At 26.1% G+C, this 18,880-nt stretch overlaps 5 protein-coding genes and 2 long non-coding RNA genes across 7 annotated transcripts in view; 1 reads left to right on the forward strand and 6 right to left on the reverse strand.

The window, feature by feature from the left end:
* Positions 1-2,933, reverse strand: part of LOC108579884 (endoribonuclease Dicer) — a 7,989-nt gene extending 5,056 nt beyond the window's left edge. Inside the window, 10 exon segments of the mRNA XM_017943504.1 lie at positions 125-365; positions 462-592; positions 670-808; positions 962-1,065; positions 1,144-1,220; positions 1,313-1,595; positions 1,705-1,944; positions 2,099-2,276; positions 2,491-2,651; positions 2,846-2,933. Coding sequence (XP_017798993.1) covers positions 125-365; positions 462-592; positions 670-808; positions 962-1,065; positions 1,144-1,220; positions 1,313-1,595; positions 1,705-1,944; positions 2,099-2,276; positions 2,491-2,648 — 1,551 coding nt within the window. The 5' untranslated portion in view covers positions 2,649-2,651; positions 2,846-2,933.
* Positions 2,934-5,158: 2,225 nt separating this feature from the next.
* On the reverse strand, positions 5,159-6,019 carry LOC108580148. The gene is made up of 4 exons (XR_001891474.1): positions 5,915-6,019; positions 5,475-5,557; positions 5,264-5,359; positions 5,159-5,186 (listed from the first exon to the last, which is right to left on the reverse strand). It is a non-coding gene; the product is annotated as an uncharacterized LOC108580148 (long non-coding RNA).
* Positions 6,020-6,514: 495 nt separating this feature from the next.
* On the reverse strand, positions 6,515-11,140 carry LOC108580138. Its single transcript, XM_017943805.1, has 10 exons — positions 11,110-11,140; positions 9,613-11,031; positions 9,171-9,532; positions 8,681-9,031; positions 8,332-8,602; positions 7,818-8,233; positions 7,523-7,747; positions 6,968-7,443; positions 6,786-6,897; positions 6,515-6,670 (listed from the first exon to the last, which is right to left on the reverse strand). The coding sequence occupies exons 1-10, from the start codon at positions 11,123-11,125 to the stop codon at positions 6,515-6,517; spliced, it is 3,804 nt and encodes a 1,267-aa protein (XP_017799294.1). The 5' UTR covers positions 11,126-11,140.
* Positions 11,141-11,268: 128 nt separating this feature from the next.
* On the reverse strand, positions 11,269-11,785 carry LOC108580046. The gene is made up of 3 exons (XR_001891473.1): positions 11,721-11,785; positions 11,565-11,632; positions 11,269-11,346 (listed from the first exon to the last, which is right to left on the reverse strand). It is a non-coding gene; the product is annotated as an uncharacterized LOC108580046 (long non-coding RNA).
* Positions 11,415-13,819, forward strand: LOC108580045 (SET and MYND domain-containing protein 4-like). Its single transcript, XM_017943706.1, has 5 exons — positions 11,415-12,523; positions 12,602-12,882; positions 12,959-13,117; positions 13,214-13,357; positions 13,461-13,819. The coding sequence occupies exons 1-5, from the start codon at positions 11,452-11,454 to the stop codon at positions 13,704-13,706; spliced, it is 1,902 nt and encodes a 633-aa protein (XP_017799195.1). The 5' UTR covers positions 11,415-11,451; the 3' UTR covers positions 13,707-13,819.
* A 1,074-nt stretch (positions 13,820-14,893) lies between these two features.
* Positions 14,894-16,833, reverse strand: LOC108580114 (major facilitator superfamily domain-containing protein 12-like). The gene is made up of 7 exons (XM_017943779.1): positions 16,527-16,833; positions 16,261-16,468; positions 15,971-16,182; positions 15,535-15,894; positions 15,305-15,455; positions 15,076-15,194; positions 14,894-15,000 (listed from the first exon to the last, which is right to left on the reverse strand). The coding sequence occupies exons 1-7, from the start codon at positions 16,831-16,833 to the stop codon at positions 14,894-14,896; spliced, it is 1,464 nt and encodes a 487-aa protein (XP_017799268.1).
* Positions 16,834-17,858: 1,025 nt separating this feature from the next.
* On the reverse strand, positions 17,859-18,553 carry LOC108579885 (ribonuclease kappa). Its single transcript, XM_017943505.1, has 2 exons — positions 18,460-18,553; positions 17,859-18,092 (listed from the first exon to the last, which is right to left on the reverse strand). The coding sequence occupies exons 1-2, from the start codon at positions 18,526-18,528 to the stop codon at positions 17,859-17,861; spliced, it is 303 nt and encodes a 100-aa protein (XP_017798994.1). The 5' UTR covers positions 18,529-18,553.
* Between the last annotated feature and the right edge of the window lie 327 nt (positions 18,554-18,880).

Raw genomic sequence — 18,880 nt, forward strand, 5'->3', positions numbered from 1 at the left:
TAATATTAATAAATATATTTTAGATATGTAACCATTATGTATAATATGAAATAAAACTTAAAAATTTTTAACTACAAATAAAAATAGTGATAAAGAATAAACAAGTACATATGAAAAATAGTACCTGTTGCAAGTATTGTTCCATTGCTTTAAAAGATTGATATCGTTTTAAATTAGAAAGATCATCTTTTGGTAACAATAATGTATATTGACTAATGCTATGCCTTGCTCTTCCCTTACTTTGAACATATGCCCTCATAGTGAGGGGCATATTATATCTTACAATTAATGAACATAAAGTTATATCTACACCTTCATCTACAACATCTGTTGCAACAAGACAATTTGTGGAACCATTTTTAAACCTAAATAGATTTCCATGAAGTTGAACATGAATCTTATTGTGTAAATAGGCCAACATATAATATATTCTGTAATCCTAAATATATAAAACATTATACCTGTGTAAAGCTTCATTATTCCATTTTGATAGACATAATAATTCTCTAGAAGTACTATAAGGGTTTCTATTGTAACCTGTCACATAGTCAGGTTGCAAAAATTTATATTCTTCATCACATTCACATAAATTCTAAAATAGTACTAATCATAAAATAATGCTAGGCTTCAAAGATAGTGCAAATTATAAATATAAAACTCACTTATTACCTTCAATATCTGATATAACAAGTTAGCAGTAAATCGTCGTTGTACAAAAATAATACAGCAAAATTTCAACTTACTAATGTTGTTATTATGATAATCTTTCAATATTGTAAACAATTTTCGAACAGAATCAGAAGAATAACTGTAATTTTATATTTTTGTTTAAGCCATATAATATTACTGTTAAATACTAAAACATTACTTGATACAAAAATGTAAATATTATATTTAAGTTATCAATGAATTATTCATAGGTATTCAGGATTTTCCAAAAATATAAATCAGCTTAACTCACTTGTAAATTTTTTCTATTTCTGTATGATCTTTCATTTCATCCTCTAGTAATTTCCTACATTTTGTTATTTGCGCTACCAGATATTCCAAAGTACATATAGTGCTCTAAATATAACATACCATATATATATGACAGAAAATTATGAAAAAATTAAAAAACTAGTATGCTCAATCTTTACATACCTCATGTATTATACCTTTTTTTATATGTTCTAATTGAATTAAATGAATCAAAGCACATTTACTTGCACCATAAATTCCTAAATTAAAAATGAGATTTACTAAATCAGACAAAAAAAAATACATGTAATTATTCACACATATTATGTTTTAACTAGCCTTACAAATGTACCTAAACTTGAAAGCTGTTCCTGCATATTTTTTACAATGATACTCAATTTTTTTTTCATAGGTTTTGGTCTAAATATTGTACTTGTTTCTAGATTGTTCAAGGTATCTTTTAAAACTATATGCTTTAAAACGTGACTGATTTCGTTTAATATATTATTTATACGTATTCCCACATCTGGTATAATATAGTTATCAAATTCAACTATTATTTCTTTCGGTGTTGCATATTTGTTCAATGGTGTATCTACTGTAGCTATTCTTGCATGAAATGTGGTTTCCAAACACTGTAAAATTTAAATATTATTTTACACCAATTAAAATAAAATAATTTATCATCCCTATTTTAGTATCTTACATAGTTAAAAATAATGTGATTATATCAATAAAATGTACCTGGATATGTGACTCTATTTGTGTCAAAGATACATTACAATTTATTAGTACTGCTGTTAATCCCAAAATTCTTGGGTGCTCCTCCTTAGAATAATGTGTAAAACATTTCATAATTTGTCTCATAGGATGATCATTTACTGCTGCATGACATTCATCAAAAATTAATAAATTTATTCTATTTAAAAATATATAACCCTGAGTAAGTGCATTCAGTAAAATGTCTGCTGTCATTACAAAAATCTGTAACAATATATTCCTAAAATAATGTTATTCAATATACAATTTGTACAATAATTTATATCATTTCATAAATTGCATCGCTACTTAATAATATTTTTAACAACAGTTAATAATATTTTCAACAACAATTTAAACTACAAAGAATTTTTATTACCCGATGTTTTTGTAATTGCATATTCCATTCTGTCTCTTTCCAGAAGTCACATTTTAATGTACCATTCAATGCACCACAGGACAAACCAATCATTCTTGCAATATATTTACTTTGTTGGTCAACTAAAGCTACTGTATTAACTATGAATATAGTATGTTTGCCACCTTCATTATAAGGTCTAAATGAAAGATTTATATTGTAAAAATTTTAGTAAAACTGTTGGTATTTTCAAATAATAATAAAATTTCATTATCATATAATATACTTAAAATGTAGTAAACTGCTTTAATGCATAAAATGCTCACTAATATTAATTAATTTTGATAATTGTGATATATAATCATTTAATTTACATGATTACTAAAAAAATGTGTAATTATTATATTCCATACTTTCGTATATCTGCACTTAATGCTTTTATAAGCATAGTAGCAATAAATGTTTTTCCAGTGCCTGTTGGTAAGTAAACAATCGTATTTTCTCTAAGCGCTATTTCAAATAAATCAATTTGATAAGCTCTTGGTATAAAATCATTTGCACTATTCTCCATAGCCTTAAAAAAATAAAAAGTAGTATTTAGATGTGTTTATGTATCTAAGAAAGTAACATACATAAAAGTAATTTCATTTAAAAACAATAATTGCATTCTTAATGTAAATATAACTTACAGCAAGCAATAACGATTCAAAACTAATTAATATCACTAAAAATATGATATATAATCTCAATATTATAAAATGTACATACGTCGTAATATTTGCACTTCAAAAACTTTACACTTAAATGCAGGATTTCCCGACAGATTTGTTCAGTAGTCAAAAGTTATTTACATTTATCAAACTAAATATTCCTAGAATAGACTTGTTTTATTCTTTACAGTAATATTTTTAGTTAGTTAACTCTTTGAGTGCTGAATACTCCCTGCCGAAGCTCTCCGTATGGACTTTTGTTAGTGTGAACTCTGTTGATTGAGTATACAAGGCGCAATTAACAATAAGTTATTATTGTAATTCTTTTACACCAAATTAAGTAACACTCATGTACGCTAAGGAACACACATGTATTCATCTCATATAAAGATATTGTAACTACACTACGCGGGAGATTGAAAAAATTGATAAGCGCATATATGCGCCCTTAGTCCATGCTGGTAACCACTGGTAACTTTTATCAAACTCATACTTTTAGGCCCTGAGTAACGTCAGAGACTTCACTTTAGGTTTGTCGGAAGTATATGCATCCATAGCATTCAAAGGGTGTAAACTCTTTATTCTTAATCATATTGCGTGGATTCTTGGGGAATTTGAGGGAATTATCACCCGTGGAGCGCTAAAGATTCTGTTCGTGATTGTTTAGTGAATTTAATAAATAAGAAAATTTAACGCTGAACCTTTTATAGAACAATAAATAACTTGAAAAGAATAAGAATGGAACAATAATAATAGTAACTCAATAACGAAATATTTTAACTATTTTCTTTTATTATAAAATAGTACGTCTAGACTCTTTGAGCGAGAAAAAGCGAATGAATGTTCAAACATCGTCGATATTCATTATTCAATGTTAACATGTTTTTATTTAATAATAATCTGCAATTAGATTAAAGATTCTATATAAAATTATTCAAAGATAAATTTGATTGGTACCCCTCATTTATTTATTAATACATATTTCCTTTAAAGTGAGTAATTCACACCTCAGCAATGTTTCTGTGTGTAGCAACGAGGATAAACATTTAGTTAAACGAGAAATTGCAAATAGTAGTCAATGACATTTTACGACATATACATATATTATCGAACTTCTTTGTTCATTGCTTCTGCTACACCGCTACACAATTTGTATTCGGCGTGATTCAGCATTCACACTACGGGGCGCCACATGTGCCGCACAACAATAAAGATAACTGAAACAAAAATAGTAAAAACATAACAATTGTATTTAAATAAGTTTGGTTTCATAAAAATCTTTAAAACATTTTGTACACGTATAAACTGTGTTATAGCTATTGAGTATATTGATTTTATTAAAAATCTTGAGAATAAATTCACAGTTAAAAATATAATATTGATGTGAAAAATGGAAGTAATATTTAATTTATGAAAAACACAGTGTAAAGGATAATATTGGCATAATTAAGAGTATTCTTTTCTATTAAATAAGCTTAGGGCGAATTTGCAATGTTAAAGACAGTAAGTTGAAAGGTTCCATCATAGATGGCAATAGAGAAACGAGTCTTTTCATAACTATTACACCATTGTTTAAATATCGAATTCTACACTCAAAACGAATAAATGTAAGTAATTATAAATTATGGTATTTGCTTAACAATTTCACTTTAATTAACATATAATTATTTATCAGTTTTTAATTTCTATAAATGCTTATTATGTTTTAAGTGTTGGATTTATAGATTATTTTGAAATTGTAAATGTAATATATATAAATTATTATAGAATTATCGCAGAATGCGAGTAGGAAGGAAACATTTGGAAGTCGCTACAAAATGGTAAATATTAAGTACCTTTTCTAAATCATATGTCAGTAAATCCATTATTGAAATGTATAATAACATGTTTAATGTGTGTAACCAAAAATAATAGTTATTGGTGACATTAATTACATAACACATTTTTCAAGTTATCAATCATTGCATATACAAATATTTTATTAAGGTGCATTAAATAAATATTTTAATGCGTAATATTATATATTTAATATATTTTTTGTAAACTAGGATTCCATCTGCAGTGTATTATGGAGCAGCAGCCAGTTTGACGTTGGTTTATTTCACTGATTGGAAAATAGTGGTCAAATATATACCCTTTTATGGAAGCAAATTCAATAACTAGATTACAAGATACTGTATTTACCATATGTTAATTAATAAACCATAATGTTATATAGTTAATAAATATCTTATTTATTAGTAGCATACATTATATTTTAATGAAACTACATAAAACTTTTCATTTAGACTTCATTACTGAAAGTATATTTTTTTTCTTTTTCTTTTTCATATAAAATATTTGCATAACTTTCAGCTGTATTTCTTTTATATGGTGCAATATACCTGTGTATAAGTAACCTGTAAATAAAATATTAATAATTTATCTGTTTTTTTTTGTCATTATTGAAGAATACAAATGATACAATTATATTTACTTATAACCCAAAATACATCCTAAAATAGCAGGTACAGCTAAAATTACTAGTGTTGCAGGTTTTATGAATGGTTTATTCCGTGCCATGAGGTACTTCCTTTAAGATGAAAAAAAAGTTTACAATCATTAACACACAATCATGTAGTGGTAAAAGCAGCACTTTGTTTTATTTTCTATGTTATATTATCTTTTTTACGATAAAAAATACTTACTTTATTTAAGTTTGTATTAACGAAATGCTCTTGATTGTATTTCTTTAGTGGTTCGTTCCAAATGTAGTAACCACTGGCAAAGCCTAATGCAATAATAATAAAACCTTGACGTCTAGGTAAACGAAAGAAGCTCATTGTTAATGTGAAATTATGACAAGTATATTAATATTATCTGTGAATTCCAAATTGTCGTTAAGATTAAACGTTCAGTGAAAATGTAAGAACGGTATATAACCTATGTTTATGAATTTCTAGAAAAGAGCAAAGGCGTAAATTGTAATATTTCACTAATTTACGAGTAATTTCTGGTCTCCAAGTTAGGTGAATCAAAAATAAAAAGAAGCGGAATCGAAAGACTATTTGCAGATTGATATTCTACCATATATGCTACGCGGCTTGATGTTTTTACTGACAAGATTTACTTTATTGCGAGAGATTACCTTTACTACTTTCTAATATTATATTAGGCGATTTTCTTTACACCTCAAAAAGTTTTATTAAAAAATTCGGGATACGTTCTTCTTGTAAGATCAAATCAGTATTCTATTTAGTACTACAGACAAAACTTCTTCATGCCTCTTTTTGGAATAGTAACATTTATGTGGTAACATGTTATAAGAAATATGTAATGAAATAATTTGTGAATTTTCATCATCTATATACCTGGTAATATGGTTCAAAATCTTTTACATTTTTGTATTACTGAAAGAATTTGTAATACTTATACAAACAGTACATAATCATTAAAAAAAAATTCTTGTTTTTATTTTTATAACTAAAAATGTATTAAGAGCATGTAGTATTAAGTATTATGTTAGTATTAAGATCATGAATCTAAATCATTACATGCATAAGTCTTAATACCTGTACAAACTGGGATACAATTGCTGGAAACACTGTATCTTAACAGTCGATATCTTAGATGTATGATTACATATATTTTTATTTGAAATAAAAGAATGTTTAAATAACTTCAATAAGAACACATTTTTCATCAATGCAAAAATATAAATTTGTTTATATTATTACATAATTATTATTTAAATCTTTCCAGAAAATTTATAAAATTTGTTGTATATATCTAATTGGGTTTTGAAAATCTCTTGCATTGAAACAGGTAATGTCCTAGATAACAAAGCAATTCCATGTTGATCACATATACTAATCATTTGATTTATACAATTTTGTAGAGAAGCCTGAAATAAAAAGTCGAATTAAATTATATTTCATTAATTAAGCTATACTTTCCTTAAAAAGAAAAGAAGATAGAACTTTATAATAATAAACGAAATATATTATAGGAAAGTTTACCTTAGCAAAACTTGTTATTAAATTTTCTGAAAACAATTCCAACAAATCTGCTACCAGGTAAGGACTTATTCGTATCATATCTTTTTTTAATTTTATTAAGGAACTTGTAAACCTGGATACAAAATACAATAATTTAAAATATGTTTATGTCTTTTATATTAAATAGAAAATATTTTACTTACTTTTCAATGTCTAACATTAAACATTTAATAGTATGCTCTTCGGATTTATTAGTAATATCTTTGGATTTATGTACAACAACACTTAATATTCGTCTGTACAATATTAATAACGCAGGTATCCTATCTGTAATTAGACTTGTTTCCATTTTTAGCAGTATATTGCATAATATTAATGTATCATTACAAGTTAATATTATATTTCCTTCTAAGGATTTCAAACAGAGGAATATACTCATATCAATAATATAATCAGGAAGATATAAATGTTTAGTAACAAGAATGTTCTGAATTAATTTCAATAAATTTGGCCAAAATTTTTCTGGTACTTTTACAGTTTGTATTATTTGAATTAAATTATTGATAGCTGTCAAGCGTAATTTATTGCGATCATTGGACATGTTTGTTTTTAATATAGTGTTCCATATAATACAAATATTTTCTAAATCATTTTCTTGCACTTTCAAAAGAGTTTTTATCTGTAACAAAATAAAATAGTAGATGTTTTCAATAAAAGGACCGTATTATTAATAAATATATAGTAATTATCAAACATACCAATTGATTATGTAATTGTTCAAGAAATTCGTATAATTCTTTTGGTTCGCTTGACCCTAATAACGGTAAAAGTACATCTATGCATGGATATTTGAATAAAGTATACCATATTCCTCTCATACTTTGATTCGTAATTTGAAATATTTTCTTATTATGTAAAATAACAACTACAAGTTGTAAACTGTCTTCCAACAACTCGTTTGCAGTGTTCTCATTTCTATCATCCTGTTAAGCAACTACCTTTTAATATCATGTGATTTGAAAGAGTATAATCTTTTAACTTAATCATATTTACCACAAATATATTAAGAATCGTTGACTCTGCTACATCTTTTAATTTTTCATTAATGTTCTCATTTGTAATACTAATTCTTAGTACCAGATTTAATATTTTTACATCTTCTGCCTTTGTTAACTTAGAGGGCAAATTTGTTACCATACTTTTAATTAACTTTTTTTCTGCCTTTTTAATCATTGTCTTTTGATCAACATTTAACTTTGATTTAACATATTGCATAGATGTTAATAAAAAGAACATGTTTTTATTAGAATCAGCAGAAGATTTTATAAGTTCTTTCAAAACTGCATAAGAACAACTTCTAAGAAATAATTCAAGTGTTTTCTGAATAATTTTATTGTGTGGTAACTGCTGTAATAACAAAGAAGGATTTATGTATTGAAACACATCAATACTGGATCTTTCCAAAAGATCTGAAAATAAAATAATCATTATATATATTGTTGTGAGTTGTTAATTATGTATGTTACAAATCTGATTGTTTTATTTATATGAACATAATACCTAATACCTAAAAATATTGTGTTGCATAAAAAGACAATTTCATTATTTTGGTCAGTTTCCATTCGAAGAGCAAATATGAACATAAATGTTATTAAACTTAAATTAGTGCTCAGAAACATCAGTGGTAAATGAAGTAATACTTCTAAATGCACTTTAATTTTACATAAAAATGTGTCCTGTATTTGTATCCATTTATTAACTAACAGTTCTTCCTTTATAGATATTAATATCTTATTTATGTTTTCATCTTCAACAATTTCAGTTTCAACTAAAAACTTCTAAATAAATAAATAAATATTGCTTAAATAATTTTATGTAATGTATTTAAATACATAAAAGAAAATATTTATACTTACTGCATTAAAATGTTTAGCAATCAATTTTGTTACACCTGTTGCTAAATGTCCAATTTGTGCAAAAATATGACTTAACAAGAATACTATTAATCTTTTGTTTTCTTGTAAATTATCTTTATGTAGAACTTTCACCCATTCATTGAAATTATTTACATTAGATGTCATATCTGTTAACAATAAATATGTCAAATTTGATACCTGTTCATTGCTCAAAGTTGATATTACTCCTGTATCAAATTTCAATATATTGCTCCAACAATATTCTAAACCACCTATTAGATTCTTAAATATAATAGAAGATTCACTTGATATATTTTGAAATATTGTAGTTTGTTGTAAAATAAGTTTATTCTGAAATTATAATATTAACACACCTAAATATGATAATAGCAATATATGCTTTTATAAACAGTGTAATAAAAAATTTATTTTCTCAACATAAGTTAATTTGATAAGACATAATAAAAACAATACTAAAATTTCATCATACCATACTATTTTTACAATTCTCATTTCCAAAGTCTGCAACTTTTTTAATTAATTGTTGCCACTGATTTTCCGATATTAGTAATTTCAAATCTTCAGAAACAGATTTTGGTACATAATATTTCAATGCTCTTTGTGCTTGATTCCAAGAAAATATTGCGGTTAATAATATTACAAAAATTTGTTCATCATAGTTTAAGAACAATATTTTATCCATTAGAAGTGATAGAACATTTTTTAGATCAGTAAATGTATTCATAAATTTTTTATAGGAAACAAATGCTCCACTATATTCAAAAATGCATATACCATCTAAAAGAGTAGTGAGTAATTCCACACTTGCTTGGAATATTAAAATATTTTTATCTGTAATCAACAATACAATATTAAAATATTAAAAAATAAATAACACTAATTTATTTATTACTTACAATTATTAGCGTTACATGTGACATTAGAGTGCAGCATTTCCAAGCAATCAGTCTTCAAGTAATATACCAATGTTCTTAACATAATTATGCTTTGTGAATTTGTAACATTACTTACTACATTCATTAATTTTTCTTTAAATTCATGTGGGAAAAAAGTGTTAGCTTCTATAATTCTTATCTGGTGTAGACTACCTTTTAAAGCTATTAGTATTGAGGAAATTAATTTCTCCTCTTGTCGCAAATATACAGAAGCATCCAAAATGGATATCAATAAATTTTTATATTCTAATGTTGATTTTTCTATAAATGCTTTTTTCAGAATATCTTGAATTTTTTTCTCAATTATAAGAGGATTAAAATAACAAAATTGTACCAAAAGGTTATAATCGGTATTGCTCATACTTTTGCATATTAAAATATCATTCACTATATTTTGACAATAATCAAACAGGGCGACATCATGTATTTTATTATCAAAATCAAATGTTAAATCATTCAAATGTTTTAAGAGAGAATTCAAAATTTCTTTTCTATATATTCCAGAAGATTCCACTAATTCTCTTAATATTATATCCAACACAACAGTATTTGATTTAAAAGCACTTATTGCAACACGAAAGAAAAAAGTAAAAGTAGTCAAATTACTTTGAAAATTTTTTGCCTTTGCATTTTCTGTTAAAATAGATAATAAGTTTTTCAATCTTATTATATCTTTATCTTTTAAAAATTCTCTATTTTGAACATGCTTTCTTCCAAGTATTAATTGTTTAATGCACATATGTGAAATTATACCCAGTCTATTTGTACTATCAGTACAATTATGGTCAATTATAGCACACAAAGGATAAAGAATGCTATGTATAAATATGGTACTTAAATTGTCTTTTGTAGTAGAAGTAGATTTAAAAATTTGTACAATATTTTCCATAACATTAATTGTTGTATTATATGCCTGTAACATTAATCTATCACATTTGTCGATTAATGACATATTTCTTGCCTCTGTTGGCTGTTTTTCAACACTAAAGGCATGTTTAAAAATTTTGTATACACATTCTAATAAGGACTTTGTGAAAAGTCCTAAATTTTCTGGTTTACTAATAAAATATTGTTGAATTTCATTATTAGAAGCTATTAAGCTGCAGCACTCAAAAACACCATTGTGTATATGTTTTATATCTTTTTGAAATGTTTCAATAAGTGTGTCAATTAATTTTTTTTTTACAGCATTTTTAATATCTAAATATTTAATCTTCAAACAATTATTTAATGTGTCCCAAACTTCTTGATCCATAGGATATGTATTACAAAGCCATTGTAGAATGAAATCATCTTTACGTACTATTGGTATATCAGTGGCATGTAAAGTATTTTCTGCCAATTTTAAACGTTTGGTTAAAGGCTCTTCATCCGAATTTAAACGTTTTAATAATTCTGTTGAACATATATATGTACGTACTTGAGTACTGTGAAATATTTAAAGGTTATAATCTTAGTCCCGTGTTAACTTACCTACTCTCAAAGCCATTTCAAATACGATTAAATTTTAGTTCGATATATTAATTCCTTAATATATCTTTCAGTATCGTTGTACACAATTAATTATTTTAAGTAGTATATTATTTACACAATTATAATATAATAATTTACATATACTCTTTTTAGCGTAGTTGCTGCCCTCTATACTACTAAAGATAAGGTACATATTCGGCTGTCTAAATGGTACATCCCACGATTTTCGGATCACTGCTACGAATTCGAAAATATTGATAAGGTTTAGTGTATTCCCTTTGTTATTCACCATTGTAAGTATTTTAAACTATCGCGGCATTATATCGTGAAATATAAAAAAAAATGGAAAAAGTATTAAATGCGTTAAATGCAAAAATAATTGCTGCGAACAAGTTCGAAGATATAATTACTAAATATAAAGCTTTACAGACAGATGAAGAACGTATAATATTTACCCTTAATTGTATGTTAGAATATGATATAATTCCTGAGATATGGGGCGGAATGAAAGATGCAAAAGAGTCTGAAAGTAAAAGAGAACTAGCTAATCAGCTCTATATTAAAAGTACAATAGACAATTCTGTATATGTTGATTTATTGAAATTGTATACCCAATCCATAGCTTATGCCCCTAATCCTTCCAAAGAACTTGCTTTAGCTTATGCCAACAGATCTGTTATGTTCTTAAAATTTCGTAAATATGAAGAATGTATTCGAGATATAGAGAGGTCATTGCCAATTAGTAATTCAGACAATTTACGTGCTAAGCTTTATGTAAGAAAAGTTGAATGTTTATGTGCACTAAAGCATCCTGATACAAATAATACTATAAAGGAAACAGAATGTTTGTTGAAAGAAATGTCATTAGATGATAATTATCGTGAAAAATTAAATGAAAAATTAATTTCTATAAAGAAAATGAAAATACCTAATAAAGCAAGCAAAATGTCAATCACCAAGTCATGTCAATCACCATTTCATAAAATAAAGACTTACAATGTTGAATTTCCTTGTGCATCTGATGCTGTAGGTGTAAATTATAATGAAGAGTATGGTAGACATGTTGTAGCCACTTGTAACATAAATGCTGGTGAAGTACTTGTAATAGAAAAGCCATATTCATCATTGTTAGCTTTTGGAAATAGGCATACACATTGTTCAAATTGTTTAAAGGTTTGCTGGGCTCTTATACCTTGTGACCATTGTATTTTTGCTATGTATTGTTCAGAAGAATGTAAGACTTCAGAATGGGAAAAGTATCATGATATGGAATGTGCAATAGTGCCACATATGTTGAAGATGAAGTTTAATAAATTAGATGTATTCAGTTTAAGGCTTGCCATTCAAAATGTCAAAGAAGCCACAAGTATACCAGACTTAAGGGAAGAGTTAAAAGAAGTTGATAGTTGTAATGGTAAATAGCTATATACATTCATATGTACATATATTTCCATGAGAAAGCTAGCAGTAATGTTAATTGTTATTTGTTTAGATCCTCGTACAAAAGGTTTTTCTAAGAATGGAACCTTCCCAAGTGATAAATACAGAAGTGTATTAGGTCTAGTAACAAATACTGAAAAACGTTCAGTACAAGATTTATTTAGAAGATCTCTAGATTCATGCTTTATTTTGTATTATTTAGCAACATGTACTAATATGTTTGGAACTCCATTAAAAAAGAATTTGTCTGAGCTAATAAAATATTCAAATGTCACATTTGTTGGTGGTCTTATATTAAGATATCAGCAAGTGGTTCCTTCAAACATGCATAGTGTAAGAGATGTAGAAATACTAATGATCACATTTACATAGTTTTAATTGTTTCTAAATTTTTAATTAACTGTACTAGGATAATGAAGTGTGTGGACTAGAATATCGTGAACATGGTTCTGTAGCCTTACCATTTGCAAGTTTGATGAATCATAGTTGCAATGCAAATACTACAGGAGTTTCTAGCTCTGGGCATATGATTATATATGCCCTGTATCCTATTAAGGAAGGTGAGCAGGTATGTTTGAATTGCTCATGAATGGTACATTATTGTACCTTATGTTATTATAAAAAGTCTTTAATATTATTTGAAAAAGTTTCTCTTCCTTTAAAGATATTTAGCGAATATGGTGCACATTATGCACTTACACCAAAAGTTGCTAGACAAAAAGAACTTTTAAAACAGTATTATTTCGAATGTAATTGTATAGCGTGCCAAGAGAACTGGCCAGTATATTTGAATCTGAAATCTTATAAAGTGAGTTATTTGATACTTAAATAAAATAAAAAATTAAAGAATTAAGTAAAAAATTCCCACATACTATCATATTATTTACTTGCCCAATTTATCTGATTTACAGGATATAGTTAAAGAAGAGGAACACCGGCATAAAATTCATCAGGCTTTGAGGAAGTTTACAAAATATTTCAATATTCTTACGGAGGGAAATATATTGGATAGATATATCGGTCAAGATCTGTTAAGAATGATCAAAGTATTATATGAATTGGTACCATCCCCTTGCGTAGAAATGTGCAACGTAGTAGAATGTGTGAAACGTTTCTATGATTTGCATGGTAATCGATTCGATGAGCTTAGGCTTTAGGTTAACATAATTAATCCAAGATGTACTATATGTGTTTTAAGTGTGAGTGTGATGTATGAAATATATCGATACGCGACTAACAAATATATTTGAAAGTAGTATAGTATATACTGATTGATCTAAATCCAAAGAATAAAACAACGATACAATAAAAGTGATAATTTAAACATTGATCGAAGTGTTTTCATCGATTACGAATAAACAGCTATTCCTGTGATATTCTTGCTGAGCGTTGAATCGTTTAGCTGAAGTATACATTTGAGGTAGTGAAAAAGGTGGAAAGTGCACAAAAATTGATATAAATTGTAAAGTTTTAAATACTGAATGTCAATTGTTCAAAGCATATCCTACACACGAGTATTTATCTTATGAATAAACAACTGATTATTGATAACAAAATTGTTAATCTGAAAGACTAATGAACGCTGTTAAAAACACCGCGTCCCGTTTGGTCATTTACAAAAGTGATTCTCCATTCAACATCTTGGTGTACTGGACTGTCTATTATAAAGTCCTAGTTCGCATCACCAAACACGAGATGGCGATAGTTTCACCTTTGAAATTTTGTGTCTTTGTCTACCCCTATAACGTTCCGTGTCTGACTTATTAGTCTAGTGCTATCCTTGTCTATCCGTATTCCTTTCTTTGTTTAACTCATTTCCCTAATGTTATCCTTGCCTACCTATATACTTACGTTTCCTTGTCGCTCTGCATTATTGTTTTCCTTGTTATTCTTATTATGTTTAATTGACATTTGTAATAAATTTTTAACGGATTTAACAATTTTAATCACGTAATAAATGAATTTGTTGCATGATTCAACTTAATAAAAGTTATATACATGTGAAAATATTACTTTTTTAATTGTTAATTATGTTTATTTTATTTAGTAAACATTTCATGCTGTGTAGTGAGTTTGCCATTTTTCTTTACAAAATAAAAAATTAAGTTCTAATTTTATTATTTTTTAAATTTATTGTCTCTTTTTTCAATAAAAAATTAATCACATTGAAAAATAATAATTTACAATACCGAGTTTACATTATCTTCGTAATTTATTATTGTTATAGCTACTATTAATTATTAGTATTTAAAAAGTACTAAGAATAAAGAAAAATTTGTTGCATACTATCTTAAGTATTCATTGTTATATAATATAGGCATTATATTTAAATTATTTTGTTACATTATGTAACATTTTCTTGTTGCAATGAGTTATCAGGTTCATTTTCTATAGTAGAAACAGATGTGGTATCATGTCCTGTAGTTTGTTCAGAATGTAATGTACTATAAGCTAAAAAAATTTAGAACATTTTCACATTATGCTGCTATTACAATTAATTTTATAGATAACGTATTATGTATGTACCCATACTTTGATAAAATGGTTTTATACATAGTATCATTAAAACACCAAATACTATAGAAGCACCACAAACATAAACTAAGATACCTCTGTAGTAACTTTTACAGTTAGTCCAACAGCTTCTGAGAAAAGAAAAGAGAGTATTTACTTATTTTTATTTGTCTTTTAAAGAAACAGCTTAATTTGCATTAGCAGTTAAATAATTAGCATCTAATAATTATTATATACTTACAAATATTGAATAAGCATAACTGCTAGTCCATTGCACAGTTTGTCTGTAAAACTTATGATACCGTACACAAATGAACTACTACCTATATTTTGTCCTATGAAATCAGCAGTAATACCAAGACTAGTCACTACCATAATGGATCCAGCAGACCCTGTAATAAAATTAATTAATTTTTAAATATACCATTTACACTGCAATTTGTTAAAGTTTAGAAAATTATATAATATTACCCAATATTACAAATAGTGGATAGATTTGGTATTTTGTGTATGTTAAGCCACTACCAAACTGTATCCAAATACAAGTAAACAAACCCAGCATAACACCTAAACAATATGAAATTTTTCTACCCAGTTTTGTATTCAAACGTTCTACAATTAAAGACATAACAAAACTACTTAAAAACATTATCAAAGGAATTATAGCTAAAGATGTAGCTGGCATATTCAATGATTCATGTAAATATAAAGGAATATAAATTTGTGATAAATTTACAAACAAGCGTGTAGGCATATATATAAAAGCTACTTGATATAATCGAATATCTTTCAATAATAATAATATTCCTCTTGAATTTCTACGTAATGAACCTAAAATAGATATAGTAAAATATATATTTGGATAGATAAATTAAATATGAACTAATAAATATAATATTACTCTTACCATTTGAATTACTAACAAGATTTTCTTTAACAAAAATGTGAAATAAAATAGATGTTATAATTCCCGTTCCAATTCCAATAAACACAACTTCTTGAAATTTTTTTGCATCATCAGGACCAATTTTAGAACTAGAATCTTTATTATTTGTTATATGTAATACTGCCCATGTGACGCAATAAACAAAAATATTTGAGAGAACAGTAAAGCTATATCTGCACAAAATTGTAATAAGTATTTAAAATTACAGTGTAAAGTATTTCAAATATTTTTTTTAGTAGTTAAAGAGATACCTGATAGCTATCAATTCTGTTCTTTCATATTCAGTGGGTGTAAGTTCTGGAACTAATGATAAATGAGATATTTGCACTGCAGCCCAACCAAACTGGAAGATTATAGCAAATCCTATGTAATAAATTACTTGTGCCCATTCATGAGCAGTTTCACATCCAATACAATGTGAAAATATAAAAGGAAATGCAAATAATACACATAAGGTACCTAAAATATACAATTTTTAAAAAGTTAGAAGTTTAAATATAAGTCATAATAAGTATACCTATTAAATGCCATGTCTTTCTCCTCCCATATTTACATAACCAGATTTCATCAGTTTTATCAGAATAAAAACCAACGAAAGGAGTAGCTAAAGCATCTGCTATTTGGCCAACAAGTAAAATTACACCTGCTATAATTGAATTAAAACCCAATACCAAATGAAAAAATACTAATAAATATGTGAACCACATAGAAGCACAAATATCATTTAAAACATGTCCTATTCCATATGACAGTTTTAGAGAAATAGGAAGACGCTGTATTATTTCACTATAGTCTTCAGTCAAAATTCTTTGTTGACTTTCCATTGTAATATAATATAATATAATATTCTGCAATATTTTTTATAAAAATGTAGTTAGATGTAATATTATCAAGAAACTATTTATTTGAAATAAATCATTTATATAACATTTGTTGTATAAAACAATTAGTATTACATACAAATATATGTGCAGCTAAATCTTATAAATTATGTATATATGTGACACATAATATTTATTAAAACATATTAGTATACAATTAAATATACTGCTCATTTTTTACACTTGAAAGCATTTTAATTTTTCTTCATTAATTGTATAATATTTTATCTGCAATGTAGATCATAAAACAATTTAAATAATTGAATTACATAATAGATACGAATTTCATAGTTGTCACTAACAAAAGAAAATTTTTTTGTACATACCTAACCTATCAACTATCGTTTATGTTGCTACAATTCCGCATCTACAGGTCATGTGATTTTGACATTTTTTTCGAACAACAATGTTCTAAGCATTATTAAATATAACTTTTGAAATGTTTCGTATTATGATAATTTGAAATTCGTAATTTCCTTCATTTATATATATACGTTAAATTTGGGCATAACGCTAAACATTACTTTAAAAGTAACGAAATTCTTAATTTCCTTCATTTAAATATATACGTTAAATTTGAGCATAACGTTAAACATTACTTTAAAAATAACGAATAACTAAAGATAACTGGAAATTACTTATTGTTGATAAGTAATGTATTACTTTACATAAATTTCATATAATTTTTTTTAAATAATCAGATTGAAATAAATTTTAAACATTCTTTCTACAAGTATGGAATTTTACAATAAAAGTTGAAAATTTCTGTTTGAGTTACATTTATTGATTTAACACTATTTAAAGCTTGTAATATTTCTGATATATGAGGAAGAAAGAAAATATCTTATAGCATAGTAAAAAACAGTAAGTTCAACAGTAATTTTATAATATATTTTGGTATTTAAACTTGGTATGTTGGTATTTAAACTTAAAATTGTATTCTAATGTAACATGTGTAATTTCAAAAACTAATTCCTAACATTAAAATACAATAAAACAAGTACCAATATGTAAAATTGATGTCCAGAAAATAGGAATGTAAGGACATAAATACAAGCTGCAATCCAACAATTATATGCATTTTGCTTATATCCTCTATCTGCTGCAGTATAAAAATCTGTCGATGACTTAAATATTCCTTCTAATGGAAGATCTTCAACTAAAGCTACACTTTTGGTATAGAAGAATATTCCCATCAGGAGCTGAAAATTAAATATATTATAATATTCCCATATTTAATTTTTACAAAATATAAAAACGTGTTTTTATGTACACAGTATAGGGTATAAACATATATTAATTTAATAAATTTTACATCTACTAAAAGATTAATTAGAGACTGTTTTGTTTTGGGATGCAATCACAAAATTATGATTTAATTGAAAGATAACCTATTTGTTTTTACAAGAAATAAAATTCAACTAATTTAACAAGAAAGTAAAATTTAAATATATAAAATATCTTTTAAACTTTCTTCTATTGAACATGCATCTATTTATTTTTGAAAACTATATCATATTTTTCGTATACATTGACATTATGGTAAAGTTAGATTAAAAAGTAACTTACCAATTGAAATATACCCCAAACAGACAATATCAAGCCGCACAGGGCGTACTTAGGTCCACATATCTTCATTTTTTACAGAAATTATTTTCTATTACCTTTGTATAAGGTAATCTAAGAAGAAATCTATCCGCCACTCTTAATTTGCTACACCCTCAATAATCATATGATTTTTATTGATGAGCAATAGCAGATATCGATATCTCGAAAAGGTACATCCGGTGTTTGAAAATTTAAGATTTATATTGGTTAGAATAATATGTATTGTTATGCAATTCGTATGTGTCCATTAATAAAATAGAATAAAAAATTTAAAGTAAAACTGAATGCAAAATTGTTTTAACTGGTTTGCCTTCCGTATATTCTGAAACTTAAGTAATACTTATCTAAACAGAAAAATTTTGTACTATTTTTTAAAATGTTG

Source organism: Habropoda laboriosa, unplaced genomic scaffold (assembly GCF_001263275.1).
Source record: "Habropoda laboriosa isolate 0110345459 unplaced genomic scaffold, ASM126327v1 scaffold2, whole genome shotgun sequence".
Classification (NCBI taxonomy): domain Eukaryota; kingdom Metazoa; phylum Arthropoda; class Insecta; order Hymenoptera; family Apidae; genus Habropoda; species Habropoda laboriosa.

Excerpts from the sequence above, each read along its gene's own strand:
- LOC108580114 (XM_017943779.1), bottom strand. The coding sequence starts at position 16,833 with ATGGAAAGTCAACAAAGAATTTTGACTGAAGACTATAGTGAAATAATA. Across the intron at positions 16,469-16,526 it reads AAAGACATGGCATTTAATAG|GTACCTTATGTGTATTATTT; the intron begins GTATACTTATTA and ends TGTATATTTTAG. Across the intron at positions 15,895-15,970 it reads TCTTGTTAGTAATTCAAATG|GTTCATTACGTAGAAATTCA; the intron begins GTAAGAGTAATA and ends TATCTATTTTAG.
- LOC108580045 (XM_017943706.1), top strand. The coding sequence starts at position 11,452 with ATGGAAAAAGTATTAAATGCGTTAAATGCAAAAATAATTGCTGCGAAC. Across the intron at positions 12,524-12,601 it reads AGAAGTTGATAGTTGTAATG|ATCCTCGTACAAAAGGTTTT; the intron begins GTAAATAGCTAT and ends TTATTTGTTTAG. Across the intron at positions 13,358-13,460 it reads TGAATCTGAAATCTTATAAA|GATATAGTTAAAGAAGAGGA; the intron begins GTGAGTTATTTG and ends TCTGATTTACAG.
- LOC108579885 (XM_017943505.1), bottom strand. The coding sequence starts at position 18,528 with ATGAAGATATGTGGACCTAAGTACGCCCTGTGCGGCTTGATATTGTCT. Across the intron at positions 18,093-18,459 it reads TTTGGGGTATATTTCAATTG|CTCCTGATGGGAATATTCTT; the intron begins GTAAGTTACTTT and ends TTTAATTTTCAG.
- LOC108580138 (XM_017943805.1), bottom strand. Across the intron at positions 9,032-9,170 it reads AGAATTGTAAAAATAGTATG|AATAAACTTATTTTACAACA; the intron begins GTATGATGAAAT and ends TTATAATTTCAG. Across the intron at positions 6,898-6,967 it reads TTAATGTTAGACATTGAAAA|GTTTACAAGTTCCTTAATAA; the intron begins GTAAGTAAAATA and ends TTTTGTATCCAG.